Source organism: Prinia subflava, chromosome 8, assembly GCF_021018805.1.
Source record: "Prinia subflava isolate CZ2003 ecotype Zambia chromosome 8, Cam_Psub_1.2, whole genome shotgun sequence".
Lineage (NCBI taxonomy): Eukaryota > Metazoa > Chordata > Aves > Passeriformes > Cisticolidae > Prinia > Prinia subflava.
In genome coordinates this window covers 19,512,312-19,536,232 of record NC_086254.1, presented here as the reverse complement: position 1 = coordinate 19,536,232, position 23,921 = coordinate 19,512,312, and the positions used below count along the sequence as shown (strand labels likewise).

The 23,921-nt window shown below is 43.8% G+C and overlaps 2 protein-coding genes across 2 annotated transcripts in view; both read left to right on the top strand.

The window, feature by feature from the left end:
• The window catches only part of MPP3 (MAGUK p55 scaffold protein 3), a 33,938-nt gene extending 30,282 nt beyond the window's left edge, over positions 1-3,656 (top strand). The window contains exons 17-19 of the mRNA XM_063404032.1: positions 285-393; positions 1,180-1,302; positions 2,198-3,656. Of these exons, the coding sequence (XP_063260102.1) occupies positions 285-393; positions 1,180-1,302; positions 2,198-2,377 (412 nt within the window). The 3' untranslated portion in view covers positions 2,378-3,656. The remainder of the gene's footprint in view (positions 1-284; positions 394-1,179; positions 1,303-2,197) is intronic.
• A 2,462-nt stretch (positions 3,657-6,118) lies between these two features.
• Positions 6,119-17,826, top strand: DUSP3 (dual specificity phosphatase 3). Its single transcript, XM_063403998.1, has 3 exons — positions 6,119-6,328; positions 11,637-11,863; positions 16,478-17,826. Exons 1-3 carry the CDS (start codon positions 6,207-6,209, stop codon positions 16,681-16,683), a joined length of 555 nt encoding a protein of 184 aa, XP_063260068.1. The 5' UTR covers positions 6,119-6,206; the 3' UTR covers positions 16,684-17,826.
• Positions 17,827-23,921: the final 6,095 nt, after the last annotated feature.

Genomic DNA, 23,921 nt, shown 5'->3' with positions numbered 1-23,921 from the left:
GTTCTATTTTCTGTGAACAGAATCCCTTTCTTCTTCCTCTGTTTATCAGTTGTGCTGATCAGCTGTTAGTGATATATGAAGAATTGCTACTAAGCAAGGAAGGGAAAAAAAAAAGTGGAAAAATTAAATCCTTACCCACTCACCCCCGGTTTTCTGCCTCTCACCTCCCTCTCTGACTGCTGTGAGTTCAGGAAACATCTATCAAATGTTCCAAGTTAAATGTTCTAAGTTAAAGATCCTTAATATTTTTGTAGATAGCATTTAAAAATGTATTGACTTTTTAGATTTGTGGAACACGGAGAATACAAAGAGAACCTGTATGGCACAAGTCTGGAGGCAATCCGCTCTGTGATGGCCAAAAAGAAGGTTTGTTTGGTGGACGTGGTACCTGAAGTAAGTTCTGCAGTTTATTTTAAAGAATGCAAATGTGATTTTCTGCTGCCTGAGCAGAACAGGGCTCTTGGGGAAGCAGTGCAGTGGTTACAGTTCCTGCATGTGCACCTGGTACAGCCTGGATGTGTCTTTAGGAGTCCCCCCTGTGGGACTTTGCCCTTGCTGTAGGACCAATGTGCATCCCTGTCCCAGCCTGTGCAGGTCCCAGAGAGAATATTTAGAACAAAATTGTTTTATTCTAGTTCTGATTTTAAAAACCCTGGCCATAGCACACCCACACCCACCCAAGGCTGTCATTTGGAGGATCTCAAAGATCCAGCAGCAATTTTTGGGTGCAGATACAGAATTCAGTAACATCATGAATCACCCCAGGACACGAGCACTGTAAGCACTGCAAGACCTGCTCTTAAAACCTCCATGCTGTGAGTTAATACTTGAAATTTTGATCCACGTTTTGTAACTGGGCTCAGAAAAGGCTTGTGCTACTACCTCAGATGAATTCCAAGTTTAAAATTTGCAGGTTTTGGCTGCTTAGGCAAAGCAAACCATAACTTGTCCATAAAGCCAGGGGTTTTTTATACTTTGCTCAGGTTTTTTTGCCATGTCCTTGCCCCTTGGAATGACAGTGCTGTTCAGGCTGTGCTCCCTGCACTCCTGTGTGCCAGGCAGGACACTGGCATCAGCCTTTGTGTGGAGAACAAAAGTCTGTCTTTGTTTTGAGTCATTTGAGTTTGTCATTGACAAGTAGCAAAAAGAAGTCTGATAACAAAAATCATCTCTTCACAGGCAGTAAAGCACTTGAGGACTCCTGAGTTTAAGCCTTATGTTATCTTTGTGAAGCCTCTTATTTCAGAAAAGAAAAAACATGTCTTAAAATCTCACATGTCAGAAGAAATCTCATCCCCTCTTGTAAGTATTCCAGCTTCTAACCTCTTCTTTTTAGACACAAAAGAAGTATTTGGGCTAGCACTTCTATTCCATGAAAGAGCTCCTCTTCCATAACAAGAGTTAAAGTGAGGCACTAAGTAGGTCCTGTAGCCTTTCAGAGGGAAACTTCAGAATGGGATTTTTGATTCCTTATAAACTCAAGTTTTAAAGCTACATGAAGCCAGGCTTCCATATGGATCTGTGGTACATGATCAAGGCTGCAGCAGGGGAAGCTGCTGCTGAAGTCAAATAAACCAACAATCCCTTGACATTTCTGATGAGCAGCCCCATCAAATGGTGATGGCAGGCAAAGTGACACCCACACCAGTGTCAGACGGGGTTTTAGTGGTGTGCACACAAATCTCAGTGTGTGGATCTCTCAGGAGGATCAAACCTAGGTCAGCTGAGACTGGTGATGTGTAAATCTGAACAGAGAGCATAATGGCATTACTTTGGTAACCTGAACTTAAATTCATATGCTCCAGAACTTAGTTCACGTGGTAAGTTTTTGTGTAAGCCCTCAAAAATCCTGAACATGGGACAGTGTATGCAGCATTCCTTTTTAGTTTTTGAGGAGTGTGGTTCCCGTATCTTGGGTTAGGCAGCAACTCTAACTACATAAAATGAACTATCACCATTTTATGTCCCTCCTGTAATGTATTTTCCCCCTTCCCTCAGGCCCCTTGCTTTTTTTGGAACAGCTGCCAGCAGCATTCTGCTCCTTGATCTCAGTTTTAGTATCTTCAATACCTTTTCCTAATGGTAGCAGCTTTTGTTCCATGTTCTCACAGTAATGACTCATTAATACACTTTAAAATGCTAATAACCAGAAGGAGATGCTGTAAATGTCATACCAACATCTTGTGTTGATCAGCAGGATGAAGAACAGCAGGAAATTCTTAATTCAGCAGCATTCATTGAAGAGCAGTACGGCCATTTAATTGACACTGTACTGGTGAAAGAAGATCTCCAGAGTGCATGTAATGAGCTGAAAGCTGTGTTAGATAAACTAAACAAGGATTCATTTTGGGTGCCAGTCAGCTGGGTTAGGTCATAGCCTGTTACCATGTTTAAGGGAAAGATTGTATAAAAGTGTTCTGTAAATACGTGAATTAGAAAAGGGAAGTTATGTTGAATTTGCTTCAGAAGTGCTGGTCTTACCTAGAAGGCAATAAATAAAGACTGTGTGAGGAAAGACTAAACAAAGTCACAAGCTGCCACTGCCTTTGAGTCAAAATTTTGAATAGCAGCTGTCATTTAAAGTCAATACTCAGACTAAATCAGCCAGTCCAATCTTTTAGTGATCTTTAGACTGGAAATAGTGCATTCTGTTACAGTGACATTCCACAGAGGGTCCCACACTTCCAAGATTTGTCCTTTGGCCACAATTCTAGCCACAGATTTTGTGGCTGGAGTTAAAACCTCAGAATGAAGCACCCCTTGGGGACAAGCTCCTTCAGCTGGGTGGAAGTGTTCTCTCTTTGGAGAGTGCTTACACCACGCCAGTCACTCCAAAATTCACCTGCCTGGGTGGCCAGCAAAAGGAGCTTCCCTTCACACAGAAGCATTAATTATAAATCCTTCCAGTTGGGCAGTACAAACCAGGCCAGCTCTAGAGGAGGGTTTGTATGTCCATCACATTTCCCAGCACTCCAGGTTGTCTTGCACAGGTCACAGGATGTGTGCTCATCCACAGCTTGTGCACACATCCCAGTCACAAATGTAAAACAACCTGGGAGTGCACCTGTATGGCTGGGCAGCTGATAAAACACAGATTTTTATACTGTGGCTCTAAAAGAGGACAGCTAAGCAGCTTTGTTTCTGCAAAACATCTCTGCCTGTGCTACCTGGTGGGACACAGCCTTGACACCAATGGAACAGCTCCAAAAAGGGCACTGAAAGGAGGAGCTGCAGGTCAAAATCATCATCCTTCCAGCATTTATGACTACTTCTGTTCCAAATCTGGTAAAGATTTCCAGAGCATCTAACTGGCCTGAAGAAGAAAACTGTTAGAGGACTTTGTATATATTTGAGGAGATTTGAATATACAGTATTTCTGAGTGGGTCTTAGGGAGATGCAGAGGTGATTCTGGAAGTAGCTGTGCTTTATACTTGGGGGATTTAAGGGTAGAGCATTGTACAGGTGCATGTTAGCTGTAACTAGTTCCTGTTTTCACTTGCCTGCTGAGGTTTAATATTTCCTGTGTATTGTGCCCTTTAAACAAGACTTTTTGGTGTACCAGTCTTGTTCCTTATATCCTATCAGTATAATGTTATTCCTGTTCCATGACACTTAGCAGAACTGAAAGCTTCATATTAAAAGCACATTTCTTACATACCAGTGTCACTGAATCTACATGATGTCAAGCCCAAAAGGTTGTGTAGAGTCACCTGCATCCATCTTCTGCACCCCATCCATCCTCTCCAAATGTCAACTTTTCATGTATGGTCCTGTCCTGGGCATTGAGGTTCTGTTCCCACAGGAACCTTTCCTGCACTGTCAGTGCTGCAGGGGCTCCTCCACCTGCCAGCTCTGCAGCCGTGTGCCAGCACAGCCACCCAGAGGGACTGGGATTCTTAGAGAGGCAATTTGTGACAGATGTGCCTTGATCCCATGAAAAACTGAGTGAAATATTTTAAAAACTATTTCAGTAACAACAGTTAAACAAAGTCATTTCACGAAAATAATAAATGTCCAGATTGATCTCAGCCTAGGTCTGTGTTTCAGGTTACAAACATATTTCTATAGTCTGCAAGACATAAACACATTTAGAAGATTCTGGTTTGAATTAAAAAGCTAAGGGTCAGAATTTATTTAAAGCAAGATTGCTACCATAACATCTTAAACTATTTTGAATGGCTAGCAGTAAATAAAGTGCTATGCTATAGTCTAATAGCAGAAACATGCATTAACAAAAGCAAGGCACAAATTATATACAAGGTACACTTTAAACTTTCAGTAATTTTAATGTAAGCTAGCAAAATACATTAATATTGCCATTAAAAGTGCAAAAGACAAAAAGGTAACTTCACAGTGGGACTGGTGACACACTCACCCAGGTGGAAAATCTCCCCCATTTCCTGTGAAATTGAGTTTTGTCACCGTGGCTGCTGGAAGAGGACGAGGCCGTGGCTCTGCAGAGCCCCGGTGCCTGCACAGCCTCAGCTGGGCTGTGGGGCAGCCCCGAACGAGGGGAGTGCAAAGGGAACAGCACAGGGTCACTGCCACTGCCCTGCAGGGGACCTGGGCTTTTCCTGGCAGGTGCTAAAAGATAAATCCTCTTCATCACAACCCTGACGTTAATTAGTGACCCAGTTTGCTGTCTGGGGACATGGAGCAATTTTGACTTTTTAAAACCATCCAAAATCAGGAAAGTACATCCACTGCTGAGGGTAACTCCTGATGAGGAACTACATGAAGGTAACCTGGGTGCCTAAAAGCCTCCCGTGCCATCCCAGGGAAGAGGAGCTTCTCAATAACATTCCAGAATTGAATGCCACCTTATTTATGCTAAAGCAGAATTCCAGCACAAATCCATGTTAAATGTCATACAGCAAAAGCACAATACTCTAAGCAGCACTTTGATTTAATAGTGAAAAATCTGAGCGCTACCAGAAAAACACCTGCAGACAGCAGTTGTGCAAAAGGGAAGGAGAAACTGTATTTTGTTAATGAATAAAAATATATTTTGCTCATTAGTTTGTGTTTTGGATCTGCACAACTGATGGCACATCAAACATGGCACAGATTTTTTTTTCAAGTCCCCTCCAGTCAGGCAGAACAGCCCCCTGTACATTTAAATAAGTGAGCAGTAACATCAATCATTTCTGGAAAAAAGAAGTTAAAACATCATAGGGAAAAGAACACAACACAATCCCCGATTAGCCTTATTACCAGAAAACCACCCAAGTAATAACTACAAAGCTAATAATTCATCCACTCAACAGCAGCATGACATCTCTTTTTATATTAAAATACTTGGAAGCAGCAGTATTTCCTGCCAGCGGTTTTGTATACTCAACGTTTGAGCGAATGAGCAGTAACGTAAAAACCATAATTATTCCTCTGATTATCTTGGCTAACCTCCTTTTGTGAGGACATGCACATTTAGGAGAAATAAAGGCCACAATTTCTTTTCATCATGCTTTCAATCATGCTTTTCTTCCATTTATTTTATACCTAAAACAACTTGAGCTCCTCTGTAGTAACTGAGGGTCAGCGCTCTGAAGTGCTCCTGTCCTGCTGTGTCCTACAGAGGGAGGGGGAAAAAAATCCAGAACCACAACATCAAATACATTTAGAACGACAAAAAAAGGTATTTTAAACTAAAAAGATTAGCAAGTTTAGCATTTTCCTGAGCAGCAAGGATCTATGAAACACTAAGATGCAAGAACGAGGAAAGCAGTCAGGAAAGAGCAGCAGAAAATGCGAAAGGAGTGGCAGAAAAGCATGGAGAGGATTTGACTGAAAGTAAAAAGGACAAACAGCCACCTGTAACATGAGTGAGAGAACAGGAAAGTAAAAGGGACTCTAGAGAAATACATAAAAGGCAAAGAGCCGCACAGATGGGTTTAGAATGGACTGAATGAGGAATCACTGATTTCCAGTGAGAGGCTCCGCAGGAAAGGAGGGACAGAGAGGTTCCAAAGCAGCACCTGCCCTTCCCCAAGGCGCTGGCTCCGAGCAGCAGCAGCTCCTGCGGGCTCCATCCCTCGCTGGAAGTGCCGCAGCTCCGGCCGGGCCCGCTGCGCTCCCCGAGCCGCCCGCGGCTCCCGCGGCCCGGCCCTGGCGGTGACGCGGCCCCGCCTCTGAGGCCGGGCGGGGCGGGAGCGGGCCCGGCCGCAGCCGCAGCGCCCAGGGGCTCCCGGCTGGAGGAGGCCCGGCCATGGGGGATTTTCAGATCTCGGTGGAGGAGCTGAACGAGCTCCTGTCCGATAGCAGCGGCTGCTACAGCCTGCCCAGCGCGCACAGCAACGAGGTGGTGCCGCGCATCCACGTGGGGAACGCGTGAGTGCGCCGGGGCCGGGCGGGGGCGCGGGCAGGCCCGGGCTGCGGGCGGGCACAGGGGCCGGGCTGGGTGCGGTGCCCGGGCAGGGGCAGGGGCCGGGCTGGGTGCGGTGCCCGGGCAGGGGCAGGGTTGGGTGCGGTGCCCGGCGGGCACAGGGGCAGGGGCCGGGCTGGGTGCGGTGGCCGGGCAGGGGCAGGGTTGGGTGCGGTGCCCGCGGGCACAGGGACAGGGGCCGGGCTGGGTGCGGTGCCCGGGCAGGGGCAGGGCCGGGCAGGGTGCGGTGCCCGCGGGCACAGGGGCAGGGCCGGGCACAGGGGCAGGGTTGGGTGCGGTGCCCGGGCAGGGTGCGGTGCCCGGGCAGGGTGCGGTGGCCGGGCAGGGGCAGGGCAGGGTGCGGTGCCCGCGGGCACAGGGGCAGGGCCGGGCACAGGGGCAGGGTTGGGTGCGGTGCCCGCGGGCACAGGGCCCGGCAGGCCCGGCAGGCGCGGCGCCGTCTCCGAGCAGCTCCCGGTGCTTCGGGCAGGCCGCAGGACGGGACCTGCTGGATCTCTGCAGGCTCTGTGGGGTTTATTTTCTGCACCACATCGTGATTTCAGTCATCTGTTCCAATCCTATCCCTTCCTGCCGATTCTCTTTCCTCTTTTTTGCCCACCTTTGCACACTTTTTCCCAGTGAAAATGCGGATTTTTTTATATATATACATGCATAGTACACCGGATCCCTGTTGCTATTTTAGACCTCCTAAAGAAACACAAGTCAAGATCACAGCTTGTCACTGACTCCTACAGCAATCCAAATTAGATTTGTCACTGCCGGTTGTTGCACGTGTAGAGATGGCACTGAAATAATTCCACAACCAGGCTGGTGTCTGACAGCACCGTCCCCTTCGGATTTGCAGCATTACCTGGAAAAAAGGAAGCCACAGCTTGCAAGCTGATTTGTGCAGTAAATATTTAAATATAAAAATATAAATAAACACATAAATATAAATAACTTTGAAGGTATTTAACTACTACAGAGTCATTTTCATTGTTCAGTAATTTATTTTAATTATAGAGCATGGACTTTAATATGTTCAAACACGGGGGTGTCTGGGAACAGATAATTTATGTTTGAGTTGCACAGTGGAAAAATCTCTGGTGGAAATCCTCACTGTTGAGAAGGACTTTTTATGTAATAAGTGACAAAAAATATCTGAAGCACTGGTGCAGTTTGTAGCATAGGAAGAGTTCAGCTGCTAGTTTTACATGGAGTTGTATTGTCAGTGTTTTTAAAAGAATGCTGAAAAATTGTGGAGGGCAGCTAGAAGTAAGAAATAACTTTGTGGCTGAAAAAGCTTTCACAGTTGGAACAGAAAATCTACTTTACTTGTCAAGCCTTAAGAGGCAATGATATCTTTGAAGCATCCACAGAGAGTTAAGGTAATGCTGAGCTCTGGTTGAATAGATGGATTTCCTTTAAGATTTGGTCACTGCATGGTGAATTTTGATATTCTTAAACCAATACTATAGTAATATTAATTCTTAATTATAATTAAAGTAATTTTAATTCTTAAAACGTAATAATAATTCTTCAGAGGATTTTTGGTAAATCAAAAATCATTCTGAAACAAAATGATTCTCGAGCATCATTTGGAGCTTCATGTCCTGCTTTTGTACTCGTGTTGTGTTCAGTGTAGGGTCATGTTTTGCATAACAAGCAGCAGAGATTTTATTACAATAAAAATCCTCAGAGCAGCCAGAGTAGGGGGATTGAAATGCCAGGACGTGCTATAAAAGCAATAGAATTTGAACAGGAACTGACAGGAAAAAAATTCAAACCTCTAAGTGAGATTCAGAAACTTCTGTTGGTTACCTTTTGAAATATTTTGCTGCTGTCTCTCCTTAAGAGTAGCTCACCAGATAAAAATCAGATTAAAATGACAACATGGAGACATTCAGGCTGATGAGAATAAATTGGGTCATAATGTAGAATAAGTGGCTTCAAGTTGCAGGCAGAGCCAAAGTAATTGATCTTCCAGGAAATAGATGAAAGTCAAAATTAATGGAAATGCAGAGATAATATGATAAAATATTTGAAAATTATGAGTTTCCATATTAGCATAGGCAATTCTGACTTCTCAAAAAGATTAGACAAAATTTGTGAAGACAAAAGTAAAAATGTAATATCCCTAAAACAAGAATTATATAGGTGGTAGACTAGCACAGTTCTACATTTTTCAAATTATCCCAAAATAACAATTTGGGATGCACTGCAGGTGCACATCATTTGTGTTTCTGGGTAAGTGGAGATGTGTTTCAGTGTGACATCTCAATCTGACCAGCAGGGTTGGACAGAATCCATTTCCATCAGGGTTGCAGGTGACATAAAAATGGGGACAAGAGGGAGCAGTCAGCGCCTGCAGGCTGGGAGGCTTTTTATCCACAACATCTATTCTTGTGAAAACCAATGTTTTGCCTGAAAATGAGATTAGATTCAGGCTTAGATGGCTGAACTGCTGACCAAGGGAATTTGTTTGTGGGGTTTTTCCCAGATCCTGGAAACCTGTAACAATTCTGGCCGTGTCTCCAGAACTGCATTTGGTAAAAATGTTCTGGTTTTGAATGCCCAATCCTACTTTTTCTGCCTGCTTTAATGTATCTGGGTAACCCACGAAGCAACTCTTTGTTGTTAAAGTGCTAGATGTGCAGGTGTGTTGTAAGGAGTAGGGAGGAAATTCTCCCAAAATTAATGTTAACTTTAGTGATGTAAGGGAAGTATTGGTAAGGAAACAATTTTGCATGGACAGGACAGTGTAAATTAAAATCTGTTAATAGTCTGGTATTTTTTGCCATTGAAAACTTGGTTTATTTGCTTCTGATTCCTCATGCCAATAATTCATAGCCTCATGTATCCTGAATTGCTGATGAATGGTTCTCCAAAACCTGTGTTTTGTGGCTGGTAAAATAATTCATCTCAGTTCAAAAGAAATACTTTTTACTGGTGTTACTCACAGGATGAGGAGTTAAATCTCCCGTGCTGAGAATGGACAAGGTTCTGTGGGTTTTTTCAGGAGCCAGATGAAGCTGATGTTAGCATCTCTCTGCTATTGAAGGAGCTGGCATTTCAACACCCGGCATGATGCAGCTGAATGAAATGTTAAGGATGAGAGGGATCCAAGGACTGTTTGGAAGGGGAAAAACAAATGGCATACAAATTCTCTCTTTTTCACCTCTAGCTGTGTAAGAAAATCCTCTGTAAAATCTGCAAAAGTCATTCAGTGGGAGTGAGTTTGCCTCCAGGGAAGCCAGTCTGCTGCCAAATCCAACCATGATTTCAGGATGGGAGTTCCTGTTGATGCTGAACAATCAGATATATACTGATTTATATAATATTAATTAAACCATATTCTCACCCTCCTAAGCATAGGAGCTCACTGCTGAATTAACACCTCTTGGTTTGGCCTTGCTCTGTAGGATTTTTGTGTTGAAAGCAGAATTCTCCAGACACTGAAACTTCTCCCCTGGCACAGATGATGTCCTGCCAGATGGAAAATCTGTCAGCATTTGTTTGGGTAATGAAGTCTTACAAACATTTGGTTCATTGCCAGAGTTGCTTGGCACAGGCAGCAGAAAATGTAGAAGTTTCAGTCATGCATAAGTCTTCATCTGCTTACACTGGAATTTAAGGGGCATGCAGTCATCAGGAGGAAAGGAATTCTCAAGATGTTCGTGACCTTGAATTACATCAAAATTGTGAGTGAATGAACCCAGAGGTTCATATAGATGTAAAGCACTAATTTGGGTGTTTAAATTTTTACATTACCTAAGTGTCCAGCCAAAAGCCCTGGATGTGTTGCCATCCCACAGAAACTGTGATGATGCTGCACAAATGCTTATCTGGAGTTCAGCTTGATATTAAGAATTCTTGTGTTTGCAATTTACGGGTTGAGCTGTAGGGATTTTTTTAGAAAAATTTCTGTTTCCATATCCAGTTAGACACATACTGGAAGCTGCTTTTAAAAACAATCTGTCTAGGCCACATCTTTTCACAAAATGTGCACGAGCTGAGTTATCATAACTTCAGCTAAAGCTTTCTGTCATGGGGCTTAGGAGACCACGTAGTGTGATAAAACATATGGAGATATTTTCTTCCTGGGAAAGTGAGGCAAATAGTGCAATTGCAATATGGAAATAATCAGAATTAGAATGAAAAGTAGTGGGTTTATGGCAAAAAGGAGTCAATGCTCCCCTGATATTATTTAATGGTTAGCTCCTCTTACTCTAGATTGCATTGCAGGGCACAGGCAGAGGTTTGTGAGTTGTGGTGCTGAGCAGATGGGTTGTTTGCCATTGTCCCCCCTGGAGCTTTTATCAAAGTTTATGGCATTATTACTGGATTAATTAATTGTCATCATCAGGCCTGAAAGGCATGATTAGTATATAACATCCAGCTTGATTGTTCACCAACAGGGCAGGTCACTCTTTTAGCCACCAAAGGATGGAAGCTTTTGCTACAATTATTGGAAAAACTGAGAGTTGGAAAGGGCTTAGCTGACCTAAAAGTTCTGAATGCTTTCTGAAGCACTTTAGCATCTTAAACATCACTCATCTGGATTCCTTCACATTCAGATACCGATTTCAGCTCAGACTGAAAATTGTAACACTTGAGTCCCAACACTGAATGATGTCTCTGTGCTGCTGCCTCTGGACAGCCTTGACAGATCTTTCAAAGGTGTTAAATAGCACAGGACTACACCTCTTAGTAGCCCTCAGATGAGTTTTTTGAAGATGCAGGAACATTTTCTCAGTTACTTTCTTCCCGTGGCCTGATGAGGAGTCAGTGCTGTTTCCCAGTGCTTAAAATTGCCCCCTAAAATGTCAGTTTGTCTGGGCTGCCTGCTGAGGTAGCAAGTACTGCTTATCAAGTTCTGCAACGCTGGTACCTGACAGCAGAGGCTTTTCATAAATGGTTTTTAAATTATTTTATGTGGCTAACAGTTAATCTTAGAAGTTATTGTGTTATCATCTCCAGTGTTTTTCCTACTTTGGTCAGAATTTTACGTTCAGAAAATTACAATTTTATGCCATATTAGGGTCTAACAGATGCAGATTCACGTGTGCTTCCCTCAGAAAGCAGCATCCTCTCATGCACAAGTAGTGACAATGAATATTTTCGTGAATTTCTAACCTGTAGCTAATTCACTTTTGGGCACAGTGTATTTGGCATCTATTAACAGAAAAAACCAAAGGGTTTGGTTATCAATAGCTAAACACCGAGATGATTCATCACATTCTAATCATTTTCTTGACACTTTTTGTCACGCAGGTTCATAGCCAAGAACATTATGAGGCTGCAGCGTCTGGGGATAACCCATGTTCTGAATGCAGCAGAGGGGAAATCATTCATGCATGTGAACACTAATGCAGAGTTCTATGAAGGCACAGGCATCACATACCATGGCATTAAAGCTAACGATACACAGGAGTTTAACCTCAGTCGCTATTTTGAGGAGGCAGCTGATTTTATTGAGAAAGCCCTTTCCCAGAAGGATGGTAAGGCAAACTGAAATACCTTTCTACCTTTCTGTGCTGCGTTTGTTTCGTTAGTGATTTGCTGTTTGAAATGGTTCTTTGCTCGTGTTATCAACAGAACAAGCAAGTGAAAAATTCAGATAAAGGCCCTGAATGGAAGACACAGGAATACACAATAAAACAGCTTAGCCTTGTGTTGATACATGTGGGTCTCCAGTACATGGCAAAGTCTGTCACTGTAGGGATGACTTTGAAATGGGAAACAGCTGCTGCATCTTATTATAGTTTCTTTCTGGGAAGAGATGTTTTATTTTTCCTTAGAAATGTTAAATCACATTAAAAATATTTAATGTTTTTTATTTTTATTTTATGTTAAATCACATTAAAAATATTTTTGAAAAGAAACCAAGGGTCTAGAAGTTGTTTTAGGACATTAGAAATTACAATTTAAAGGGAGAAGTGATACAAGTAATAGAAGTACTGAAGAGTAGTCACATAACATGTTACATGGGGTTTTTTTCCAAATGAACAGTAAGAATAGACACTGTCACCTTACACTTTTTATTACATTAAGTCATTACATTATTTTATGTGTTGATTGGCTTTTTATTTCCTAGGATTGCAGGAAAGTTGAAGGTTATATTTGCAATGTTGTTTATTGCCACATTTCTCTGTAGTGTGTTTCCTCAGAGCAGAAATCTTAGGACACAGGGCCAGATGGTGTTTGTGTTGTCTAACTATTCCAGCACTCCAGTTATTTCTGCAAATGCTTAATTTCTTTCTTGCTTCGTGACTGAGCATTGAATAGGAGGAATGAGAACTCCCACAATTGTAGAAGTTCCTTCTGTGAAATGGCCAAAGGGGTACTGGAGCTGTGACGTGGGTTGTGACAGACTGAAAGAAATTCTGCATCCAGTTTGGTAGAGGATGAAAAAATCCAAAAATTAAATGTAACTCTTGCAGTTACATTGTGACTCACTGAAACAGGCTGCAAGAGGAGAGAAGGGTTTGCTGTGCCATCACTGTATCTGCTCAGTTTAATCTCAGTAGTTTCAGGGTCAGTAAATTCAGAGTCAGTCTGAATTTGCAGCAGTTCCGTTTGCTGATTCTTTCAGTCTCAGTCGTTGTCGACCACTCCCACCAGTGGTTTTTTAACGTGGTAAACAAAGAGGAACTTTGGAGCTGAGTGATGTTGGAGCCAGTTTTAAGATTAACTGGCTGCTGCAAATTGGTATTTTTGTTTGACATTGAAGTGTAGAGTAACGATAATGAAGAGAAGAGGAATATAATATTCCATTTCATTTTAGTGTTGCAGTGCACGAAGTCCTGGAAGGCAGCTCTGGTACCCTGCAGGTCTGGAGGGCAGCCCTTCAACACTGCCTTTCACAGAGAAAGGCAAGAAAGCTTTTTGCTTCTGACCATTTGTTGAAAAGTCAATTCTTTTCCATTCATATAATCAAGAATCTCTAAATTTTGCTAGTTTATGACTACAGGCTCTCAAGAAATATTGAGAATTAATTTTTTAAGCTCTTTTACCATGCTAGTGATTTGCCTTGAACTGAGAAGCTTTTGCTGTTAAAGGCAAATGTGGTAACAGGATTTCTGTTGGTTTGATCCAAAGCAAGTTGTGGTTATGGAAAGAGTGTGTGTGTATGGTTCAGCTGTTTTCTTCTCTCAAAAAACAATTTACTCTGCAGAGTAGACTGGGGCCACATGTCCCACTACATTTGGGAAAGAGAAAATTTCTGTGTCTGGAAAAGCAGATCAAAGAGGAAGAAGCTGAGAAACAATAAAATCAGATTTGATTTCTCAAAGGGAACAGTGGCCTGCTTTTTTATTTTGAATACCTCAGTGCAGGATTTACCCACGTGGTGGGTTAACCTTGGCTGGATGCCAGGTGCCACCAGGCTGTGCCAGCACATCCCTCCTCAGCAGGACGGGGGGGAAAATAAACCAAAAGGCTCCTGGGTCAAGATAAGGACAGGGAGATCACCCAGCAATTATCATCACAGGCAAAGGAGATTTAACTTGAGGGAGTTAATTTCACTTAATACCAATCAAATCAGAGTAGGGGAATGAGTAACAAAACCAAACCTTAAAAGACCTTCCCTCTACCCCTCCTTTCTGTCCATGTTCAGCTTCATTCCCTGTTTTCTCTGCCTCCTCATGCCAAGCAGCACAAGGGGACAGGGAATGGGGGTTGCAGTCAGTTCCTCTCACCTTTTTGCCGCTCCTTCCTCTTCATTCTCTTCCCCTGCTCGAGTCTCACCCACAGGAGACATCCAAGAACTTCTCCACTGTGAGGCCTCCCCAGAGGCTGCAGCTTTGCATTTCCTGCTCCACGTGGATCCCTTCTTTGATGGGGCACAGTCCTCCAGGAGCAGTTTGCTGTAGTGCAGGTCTTCCACAGGGTCACAGATCCTGCCTGAAAACCTGTTCCAGCACGTGTTCCTCTGTCCACGGAGCCACAGGTCCTGCCAGGACCCTTCTCCATGGCTTCCCAAGGGCTCATGGCCTCCTTTGGGATGTCCCCTGGCTCTGGCACTGGCCTGGGGTCCCCATGGGCTGCAGGGGGGTGTCTGCTCTGCTGTGCCCCTGCATGGATTGCAGCCTGCCTCACCGTGGTCTTCCCCACAGGCTGCAGGGGAATCTTCTCTCCTGTGCCTGGAATAACTTCCCCTCCTCTGTCTTCACTGACCTGAGTGCCTGCAGAGCTTTTTTCACTCCTCTCACTTGCTATTGTGCAGCAGATTTTTTTTCCCCTTCCTAAATATGTTACCCCAGAGGTGCTACCACTATTTCTGTTGGGTTTGGCTTTGGCAGGTGTTTTTTGGATCCAGCTGGCTCTGGCACTTTCAGACAAAGGGGAAGCTTCTGGCATCTTCTCACAGAAGACATCCCTGTGCCCACACCACCACCAAAATGTTGCCGTGCAAACTCAATACAACCCACCTAATATGTAGAATGAGTTCCCATGTCAGTCAGCTGGGAGCATTTTATTGGTGCTGACAAACAGCAGGGTTAGATAATCCTGCCTCTTGTCTCTGCAGAGCAGGCAGCTTCATCTGCTTGAGTTTTAATGTGGCTTCATGAATAGCCAGAGAAGTGGCCAGGTGTGATGCAGTGTGGAGTTAGTGTAGGAATTGGCAGCAGTGCAGCAGAAAGGCTGGATGCCTTTGAAGAGATGCAGTACGTGGCAAACAGTGTATTTGTTTTCAGGGTATTTTAAACTTCATTTATTTGTGCTCTCTGGTACTGGTCACCTTTAGGGGCAAAGCTTGTCAAAACCACCAAAGGCTGGAGAAGTGCAGTAAACAGACATAGTTTGACTCTTGTGATATAGTAGCAAATATGTTTTAGTGAGATTGTTTGACATGCAATCTGTTTTTTTTTCTTTTGCATTATCCTTGCTCACAGAGTGTGTAGCTACTAACAAAGTGAACAGCAGCTTTTTTCCAACTCCAACATGTAGCATTTGGAATTCACAGTTCTCCAGCTGTGAAAAGACTGATATTAATACACTTCATGCCTGTCCTGGTTTGGAAAGACAGTTGTCTGCCAGGGAAAGCCAGAGCTTCCCTTGGAATGGAGAATGTAAACCCCTTCCCTCCAAATTATTATAATTTTGAAATTAAGGTAAAGGGGAATAGGAATAGCAGTTCTTTACTAGGAATATTAAAAATAAAAATGTATTACTACAAAAAAGCAAACAAACACTTAGAGAGTCAGAATAACATCTGACACCCTGTTGGTCAGGGTGTTGGGAGCAGTCCAGTTAAATCCTCCTGCAGTGCCAGATGTGGTTCTGTTGCAGCAATGATCCTGTAGCAGGGGCAGTTTCCTCTGAAGGTGCAGTGGTGCTGAGATGGGTCCAGTCCTCCCCTGGGAATGCAGAGCACACAGGCTGTGCTGGGTTCTGAATGCCAGGGTTTATCCAGGTGGGAATGCAGAGCACACAGGCTGTGCTGGGCTCTGAATGCCAGGGTTTATCCAGGTGGGAATGCAGAGCACACAGGCTGTGCTGGGCTCTGAATCCCAGGGTTTATCCAGGTGGGAATGCAGAGCACACAGGCTGTGCTGGGCTCTCAATCCCAGGGTTTATCCAGGTGGGAATGCAGAGCACACAGGCTGTGCTGGGCTCTGAATCCCAGGGTTTATCCAGGTGGGAATGCTGGGCTCCTCCCCTGGGTGCAGCATCTCCCTTGGATGATGGAATTGGATCAGCCCTGCAGGGAGCCTCGATGGCCCATGGACAGCAGAGATCCCCTGGAGGGAGGGTGGGTCCTGGAAGGGATAAAGAGCAGTGCCCCAGCTGGTTTGAACAGCTGCCCATTAACAGAAGATCCCCCCAGAGTTATGAGGGAAAGACAGTTGTCTGCCAGGGAAAGCCAGAGCCTCCCTTGGAATGGAGAATGTAAACCCCATCCCTCCAAATTATTATAATTTTGAAATTAAGGCGAAGGTATGGGAATAGGAATAACAGAAGGTCCTAGAAGAGATAAAGAGAACGCATCCCCAGCTGGCCATAGAGCACAACCTTTGGTCCCACCTTCCCTTACACCCCCCCACTCCCTCTCTGTGTGCCAGCGCTGCCCAGCGCCGTGCCCGGGCTAACGCAGCGCCGTGTCCCCGCAGGCCAGGTGCTGGTGCACTGCCGGGAGGGCTACAGCCGCTCGCCCACGCTGGTCATCGCCTACCTGATGCTGCGGCGCCGCATGGGCGTGCGCGCCGCGCTCTGCGCCGTGCGCCAGCAGCGCGAGATCGGCCCCAACGACGGCTTCCTGCGCCAGCTCTGCCAGCTCAACCAGCGCCTGCTGCAGGAGGGAAAGCTCCAGCCCTAGGGCTCTGCACTGCTCTGTTTGCTCCGAGGCTTCTCGGGCCTTCCGGGAGCCGGATTGCAACCACCAGGCTAAAGCGAAGCGGAATTGCTGCTTGTCCAGTCGAAGCATCCTCCTGGAGCTCTGTGACTGTGGTTCAGGGCGGTACAGAATTGTGACTGTGGTTCAGGGCGGTACAGAATTGTGACTGTGGTTCAGGGTGGTACAGAGTGGTGTCACTGGTGGGAGCTGTTGCCATAAGGAGATGTTTTTAGAGGGATAACAGCTGTCTTCACTCATATTTCAGAGCCCCTGCAGACTCCATAGCGTATGTGGTTTGCATTGACGCTGAATGTGATTTATTTAAGCTTTCTCTTGAATCTCACCAAAGCACCAGTTCCCAAAAGCCCCAACACTTCACTCACTCTTCATGGGAGCACTTTAATTTCTAAGGCTTCTTTTTCACGCACACAGGTGCCTAAAGAAGGAAAGATTGTATAAAACATGGGAATGAGAGCTTTCTTTACATGTAAGATGAAATTGAGAACGCATAGGAAGAAATAGAACTTGAATGTAGGAGCTTCAAGGAGTGGGAAGCATATATACAAATGCACAGATGCATTCACTTGGAAGGTGAAGTGCATGCAGTGTTTTGTGTGGATTTATGCAATACACAGTGTGATGGTAAAGCCATTCACAGCCCATGCTTGATGCACACTGTCTTTCCAAGAATAGGTTTTTATCTCTTGCTGTTACAATGGATCTGAAATGGTCTGTTATTAAATGCTCTTTTATTTTTATTTTACAATCATAATAGAAAAAAATGTCAAGAGCAAATGCTGAGGGAAGAACGTGAACAAGGAAGAAATACTATTACTGCTTGTGGGGGATGTATAATTAAGTCCTAACTATCCTAATATAATGGCTTTTAATGCTTGTATGGAATTACAGTGTCTTTATCTCTTTACTGTCACTGTTCAGTAACACAGAATGACCACACGTGCAGATTACTTCCAGCACTGGTGTGCTTACAAAGCAGTTTACAGAACACTCTTGACTTCTTGGATTGTTTGCATGGTGTCATTAAATAGAGATGAGCATTGTGATGTACCACACTGTATAGGAAATATTTATGTTCTGTTCAAATAAATGATTCTGTTTACTACAGATGAAATGAGTCACTGCAGTGTTGGGAGAGGGATCTTTCTTTGCACTGTGCCTGACTTGGTGTGTAAATGTGTAAAAGAGTTCCAGCACTGTATCAATGCAAATTATCTCCACTGCAAACTGGAATTGTTGGTTAATGTAGGTTAAAATATCAGAAACCAGAGTGACTGTTCCATCCTCTCCTGTGCTTTAATGTTGCTCTAGAATAAAAAATCTTAACACTATTTTAAACAGAAACACTGTATTAGTAACACAGTGATCCCAGATGCAGTTTTGTCTACTCAGTGTAGTAATCAGAAATCACAAAGGACGTGCATACATTGCTTTTCTCCTGTTGAGTGGTTGCAGATGTGGGAGTGCCAGGTGGAGGCTCTGTGTATCAACATAACAAACTTGAATTTAAACTCTAGAGGTGATTATCCTGCTTGAGCTCCACTCTTACTGCTTTTCCTTCCACAGGATGGAACTGCCACATCAAGGAGCCTTTCCTCTGTGGTGTCCTTCAGGTGACAGATGAGGAACGCTCTGCAAGGTGTTCCCTGTCACATCTCCACAGTCACTCAGTATTCAGTGCTTGTTTTGAATCAGGATTATTCAGTATTAATAAGCAGTAATCAATTTCAGTAATTACACACCTATTTGCTTTCTCCCATTGATCCATTTAATCAGGAGTAGATCAATTGCTTCTTCAAAATTCCTAGTTACTAATTTCATGTTGTGTGAAATAGGAGTAGTGGCTTTAGAAATAGGATTTTCTACGATGCTGACTTTTCATACTAATTTATAAATTAGTCTTTTAAAATTTCTATTATAAACATTTTTTTGCCTTGTCTCACACTTTGTAGTCTTAGCACCAGTTTCCTATAAGGAAAAAAAAAGGGAAATTCACACTTTAACTTTCACCTGTTACTTGGAAATCAAATTTCCAGTCCATTAAAGAGCTAAGAGACCATTAGGCATTAGAGCTTTGTTACTCTTGGGTAGGTTGGTTAGGATGGTTGCTCTGGCCCATTTGTCTCAGTATAACAAAACTGATAAGCAAATATTTTGTAATATAAGGGTGGAGAGGCATAGGTGAGACAACGTTATAAATTGGTTTTAAAAACGAGACAGTATATCATATTTAAAATTATTGATAGGCAACTCAGCAATGAAACCAGTTCTGCTTTTAGAGCAGGCTCAAAATAGTTAAAATGTCAGAGCACTGCTCCATTAATGGATCATACCCTTCCTCTCAGTCACATTGCAAATTCCTCTGCCCATTTTAGCTGCCCAGGAAGATCTTGCCTGCCTCAAATCCACAGTGATACGCTGTGTACTTCTAAATTTCCTTTCCTGATGGTAGAAGGAAAGATTGTATAAAACATGGGAATGAGAGCTCTCTTTACATGTAATATGAAATTGAGAATGTATTGGAAAAAACAGAACTTTTTATTCCTCTGAAATTCCCGAGGACCTGCCCTTCTGCTGTGAGATTTTCCTTACAAAAATGCTGATTTAGGAAGATACATTTTAAAGGAACTGTTTGTTGCAAACAGCAGCACTCTGCTTTTGGAGCTGCAGCTTCCTGGCCACAGTTAAAACAGTGTAATCAGGATTGACCTTAAAGTGTTTATCCTGAATAGCAGTGTGGTGATTTTTGTGTGGATGGTGCTGTGGAGAAGGGATGGTGTCTGTATAAAATATACATCTATTGTGGAACAGAGATCTCTACCATGCCAAGTCTAGCCCAGTGAAAGAAAATGCAATGGCTTAGGGGTTTTTGTACCTAAGAGTTAGTGAAGTTAGAGAGGGGGGAAGAGAGGTGAGAAGCTACTCATATTTTACACCAAGGAACAAAGATGAAAGTCCAGATGGAAAAAATGATGATACATGTAAAACCACATTCACCTACTCACACTGAACTAAATCTTTCTTAGCTGATGAAGAAGTACAGGAAAGAAATCTGTAACTAAAAATTGATATTGAAAGCAAAAACAACATTTTATAGTTCTTTCTTCATCCTTTGATGCTGCAGTGTTGCCAGGTGTTGTAGCTGGGGTGCAGCTCTGCACCACAGGTACTGCCAGAAACACTTCATGAGAGAATGGTGCACTGCTGAAAAGTGAATATTTCATGGAGTTATTTCAAACTTAGAATTAATGGCATCTGAATACAGAACTAGCAGCCACAAAACGTATTGTAATTCCATTTTTGGGTGCTAAGCCTGTATTAAAATTGGACATCCTTCTCTTTTACAGTAATTGTGGTTAGTGATGTGAGAATTCATCTTCATAAAAGGCCTTGGAGATGAAGATAATAATCATGTTGTGGATAATAATCATGTTTCTGAGTTGAAAAACAAATTTGTATCAAATACATCCTCCTCCTCCTCAGCAAAGAACAGCACCAGAAACAATATTAGCAATATTTATTTTCATCATTTAGATACTTTCATTGAGCTGCCTGCTGTTGTCCAGAACTAATTAAATCTCTGATGCCAGAAGTAGAAGCAGGACTTTTATTTTTTATTTAATAAAAAAATTTTCTTTTTTGTATTAGTTCTGCTAGCTTACCATGATGTTTTTAGCACAGAGAGACTATCAAGTGGAATCTTTCTTAGTTTAGCACAGAAGTTTCTTCTAAAATTACTTTCTGAGCTTCACGAGTGGGTAAAGCTAAAAATACAGAAAGCCTGAGAGGTGTCTTTTAAGGATTTGCTGGGGAGAATTAGTGTCCTAATAATTTCTTCTGCAAATAAATCCTGGAAATAATCAAGTGTTGGTTGCACATTTCAATTTTAGTTCTGTCTGCCGATGTTCCTGGCTGGCTGACTCACCAGATGGAGCTGTAGGCTTGGTATTCCTCCCTGCAGTCATCACTGAATCCCTGAGCTGTGCTGTTGTGTGAATCCAGGGTATTCTTGTCACTGAAAAAGACAAGCCACCAGAATGATTTATCAGTCTCTGGTAGGAGAATAATAAGAATCCATTTATTTTGGCTTCCTTCAGGAGATCATAGCATTCAGACTTGTATTCACTGTGCAGCATGTGACATTGCAGGATTCCTCTGAGATAGCTGAAGGTTCATTGGGAAAGGCTGCATCAGGGAAAAAAAAACAACAAACAGGTGTTTGAGAAGGAAAGTTCTTGACCATGTCAAAAACTGAATTCCTGGGCAGTGTCCACAGAGGAGCTGGAACTGCCCCTGTGCAGCTCCAGGCTTGGTGAGCAGAGCCCCCTCAGAGGGAGCAGCTGAACTGGGAGTGACTGAACCAGTTTCAGAAACTGGTTTAGTTGTGTCTGCCTGCATTGCAGTGTTGCAGTGCCAGCATTTCAGGAGAGAGGCCTGAGTTTAGAAAGCAGCAGCAATGGATTAAAATACGAGATAAACCCTGACCAACTCCTTGTACCTGCTGCCCTGGTGTCCCTGATCCCTGCTTGGAGCAGAGCAGTGCTTGGGGCTGAGGCAGGCTGAGCTTTATTCCTGCTGGGAGGCCGTGCTTTGGCTTTGTGCTGAACACACTGACGGTGTTCCAGGGATGTTTTTGTTACTGCTGAGCAGGGCTGGCACAGAGCTGAGGCCTTTTCTGCTGGGGGGTGGGAACTGTGGGGGGACACCCCGAGAGAGCTGAGCCAAGGGCCCGATGGATCCCCCAGCCCGTTTGCAGCGAGCTCAGCATGCAAAGCCTGGAGTGGGGGTGAGTCCTCCCCAGTAACAGCTCCGGTGGTGGGGTCTGCTCTCCCAGAGGTGCTGAACGCACCCGCTGCCCACAGGAGGAGTGTTGCCTTCAGATAGAAGGCGAGGCGACCTGGTCTCAAAGGACAGCACGGCAGCTGAGCCTCGCCCCAGCCCCTCGGGCCATAGACAAACGCTGACACCAATATGGTGGATGGTCAAAACGGCGATTTATTAGCTTGTATCTTGGGGTTAAATACTCGAAGGGGTTTTGCTATGTCACAGAGGGACGGTGGGTCTTAGTAGTTAGTAGGGAGATGGAAAACTACTGAAGTTAGGGAGAGTTGCCTACCTCAGAGGGACTGTTTTCGCTTATCTCTGTGCATGAGGGGGAGGAAGAGTCCCAGCTGCCTTTCCGTTACATTCCGAAATCTTCCGCGGCGCCTGTCCTTGCCTACCACAGGAGGTGTTCATCCCTCTCTCTGCTCTGCTTGCCTATGTGGCTTTTCCATTTCCAATCTGAATATCTTTATCTCACCCCATGAGGTTTCATCCTCAGGGTTCTGTCCCCAGCCCTGCTGGGAGCGAGCGAGCGCCTGCCTGGGGTTGGCTCCTGGCTCTGGGCACACCACAGCTGGTGAGGGTGGAATTGCTCAGCTCAGAGAGCAGCAGCTCAGCTCTGAGTATAACTGGTCCAGCATCAGTCCCACCCTGGCAGTGAGGGTTCATTCTGACAGCACTCTGTCCTTGAGAACTCTGTTTTTCCTGTGCTTCATTAATAGTGCAAAAATCAAATTTTGGGGGGAACTCCAGCCCAGACCGTGTCTGCTTTGCTGCTGAAAGGACGGTGGGCAGGCAAGCAGCTACAGTGTGTGAAAGAATGTTTTTGTAGTTAAGGAATCTGAATGTCTGAGATTTGGGTTTGTTCCTGGCATTTGTTAGGCTGCACTCCTAGCTTAGGGATCAGAAGTTTTAAGCCACAGGCTAAATATAACTTCTGATTTTTTCATTCAGAAATTGTTTTGCTGTCATTTCTCCAAGTGGGTTATACAGATAAATGTTAAGACAGTTAATACAGGGCATTGTTTAAGTACTTGAAGGAAGCTACATCAAAAAATCATAAAAATCAAGAAGATTTTTATGTTTTATGTGACAGTTGATTACTCTAAACGAAATTCTCTCTAGTAGGCTCGCACTGACAGCGATAGCTTTTGGAAATATTCTTTAGGCAGATATTACACGAAAAGAAATTACCAGAAACTGAGCTTTGGTGGATACATACAATTCTGAAGGCATTTAAACAGAGGAATAAAGAGGTAGCAAGGATTCAGTGATTACCAGCACTCAGCTTTGTTCTGCTCTCCTGTTCTGCTTTTCAGCTGTGCTCTGTGTTGCCACAAGCTCTGGTGTCACTCAGGACCAGGCAGAATAGCCACACATGGTGCTATTCCTATCTGACAAAAATAATATAAAAATCTTTGTTTAGTTCCTGATCCTTCAGGACTTCAAGTCCTTCATGCCTTGTTCAGTTTAGCTCTAAACCAAAAATAGATTAACTAAATGTTAATTATGCTTAAATTATGCTTAATGTTAAATTATGCTTAAAGAACTTTTGGAATAGTTGGGAGTTTGGTTTCCTGTATTTGTGAGACCATCACTAAACTGCTTTATCAAAAGGAGGAAGTTAATGAAAGATAATCAGTGCCACTGATGATGATGATGATGATGATAGAGAAAAAATAATCAGCATATTGGAGGCAAATTATTTTACAACAGTCTGTATTAAAGAATATATAAAGAATATATCCTGACTGGCTGAGGAGAAAAAAATCCTGTAGAAAGAAAATATTGTGTTGTATTCCTCCATAAAAACAGAGTCATTCTGAGATGGTTGGGTGCCTAAGGTGGGGCTGGAGGAAAGGAGGAAGGGCACACTGTAGGATGAAACACAACACATGATTTCTTTAGACATTCCTTGGAGTATTTGGAAAGGAGAGCACTTCTGAGAATGCTGATTTCTAATTTCTGGCTGAGTAAAAAAGACAAGGAAGGAAAGCACCTTACAAAATATTTCAGCTGGCAGTGTTGGAGGGAAGGACCATTGCAGAGAGCAGGTGTGCTGAAGCTCAGCCCCTGCACCGTGGTGCACCTGATGGGAGTGTCTGTGTGTCTGTCTGTGTGTCTGTGTGTCTGTCTGTGTGTCTGTGTGTCTGTCTGTCTGTCTGTGTGTCTGTGTGTGTGTCTGTCTGTGTGTGTCTGTCTGTCTGTGTGTCTGTCTGTGTGTCTGTGTGTCTGTGTGTCTGTGTGTCTGTGTGTCTGTCTGTGTGTGTGTCTGTCTGTGTGTCTGTGTGTCTGTCTGTGTGTCTGTGTGTCTGTCTGTGTGTCTGTCTGTGTGTGTGTCTGTCTGTGTGTCTGTGTGTCTGTCTGTCTGTGTGTCT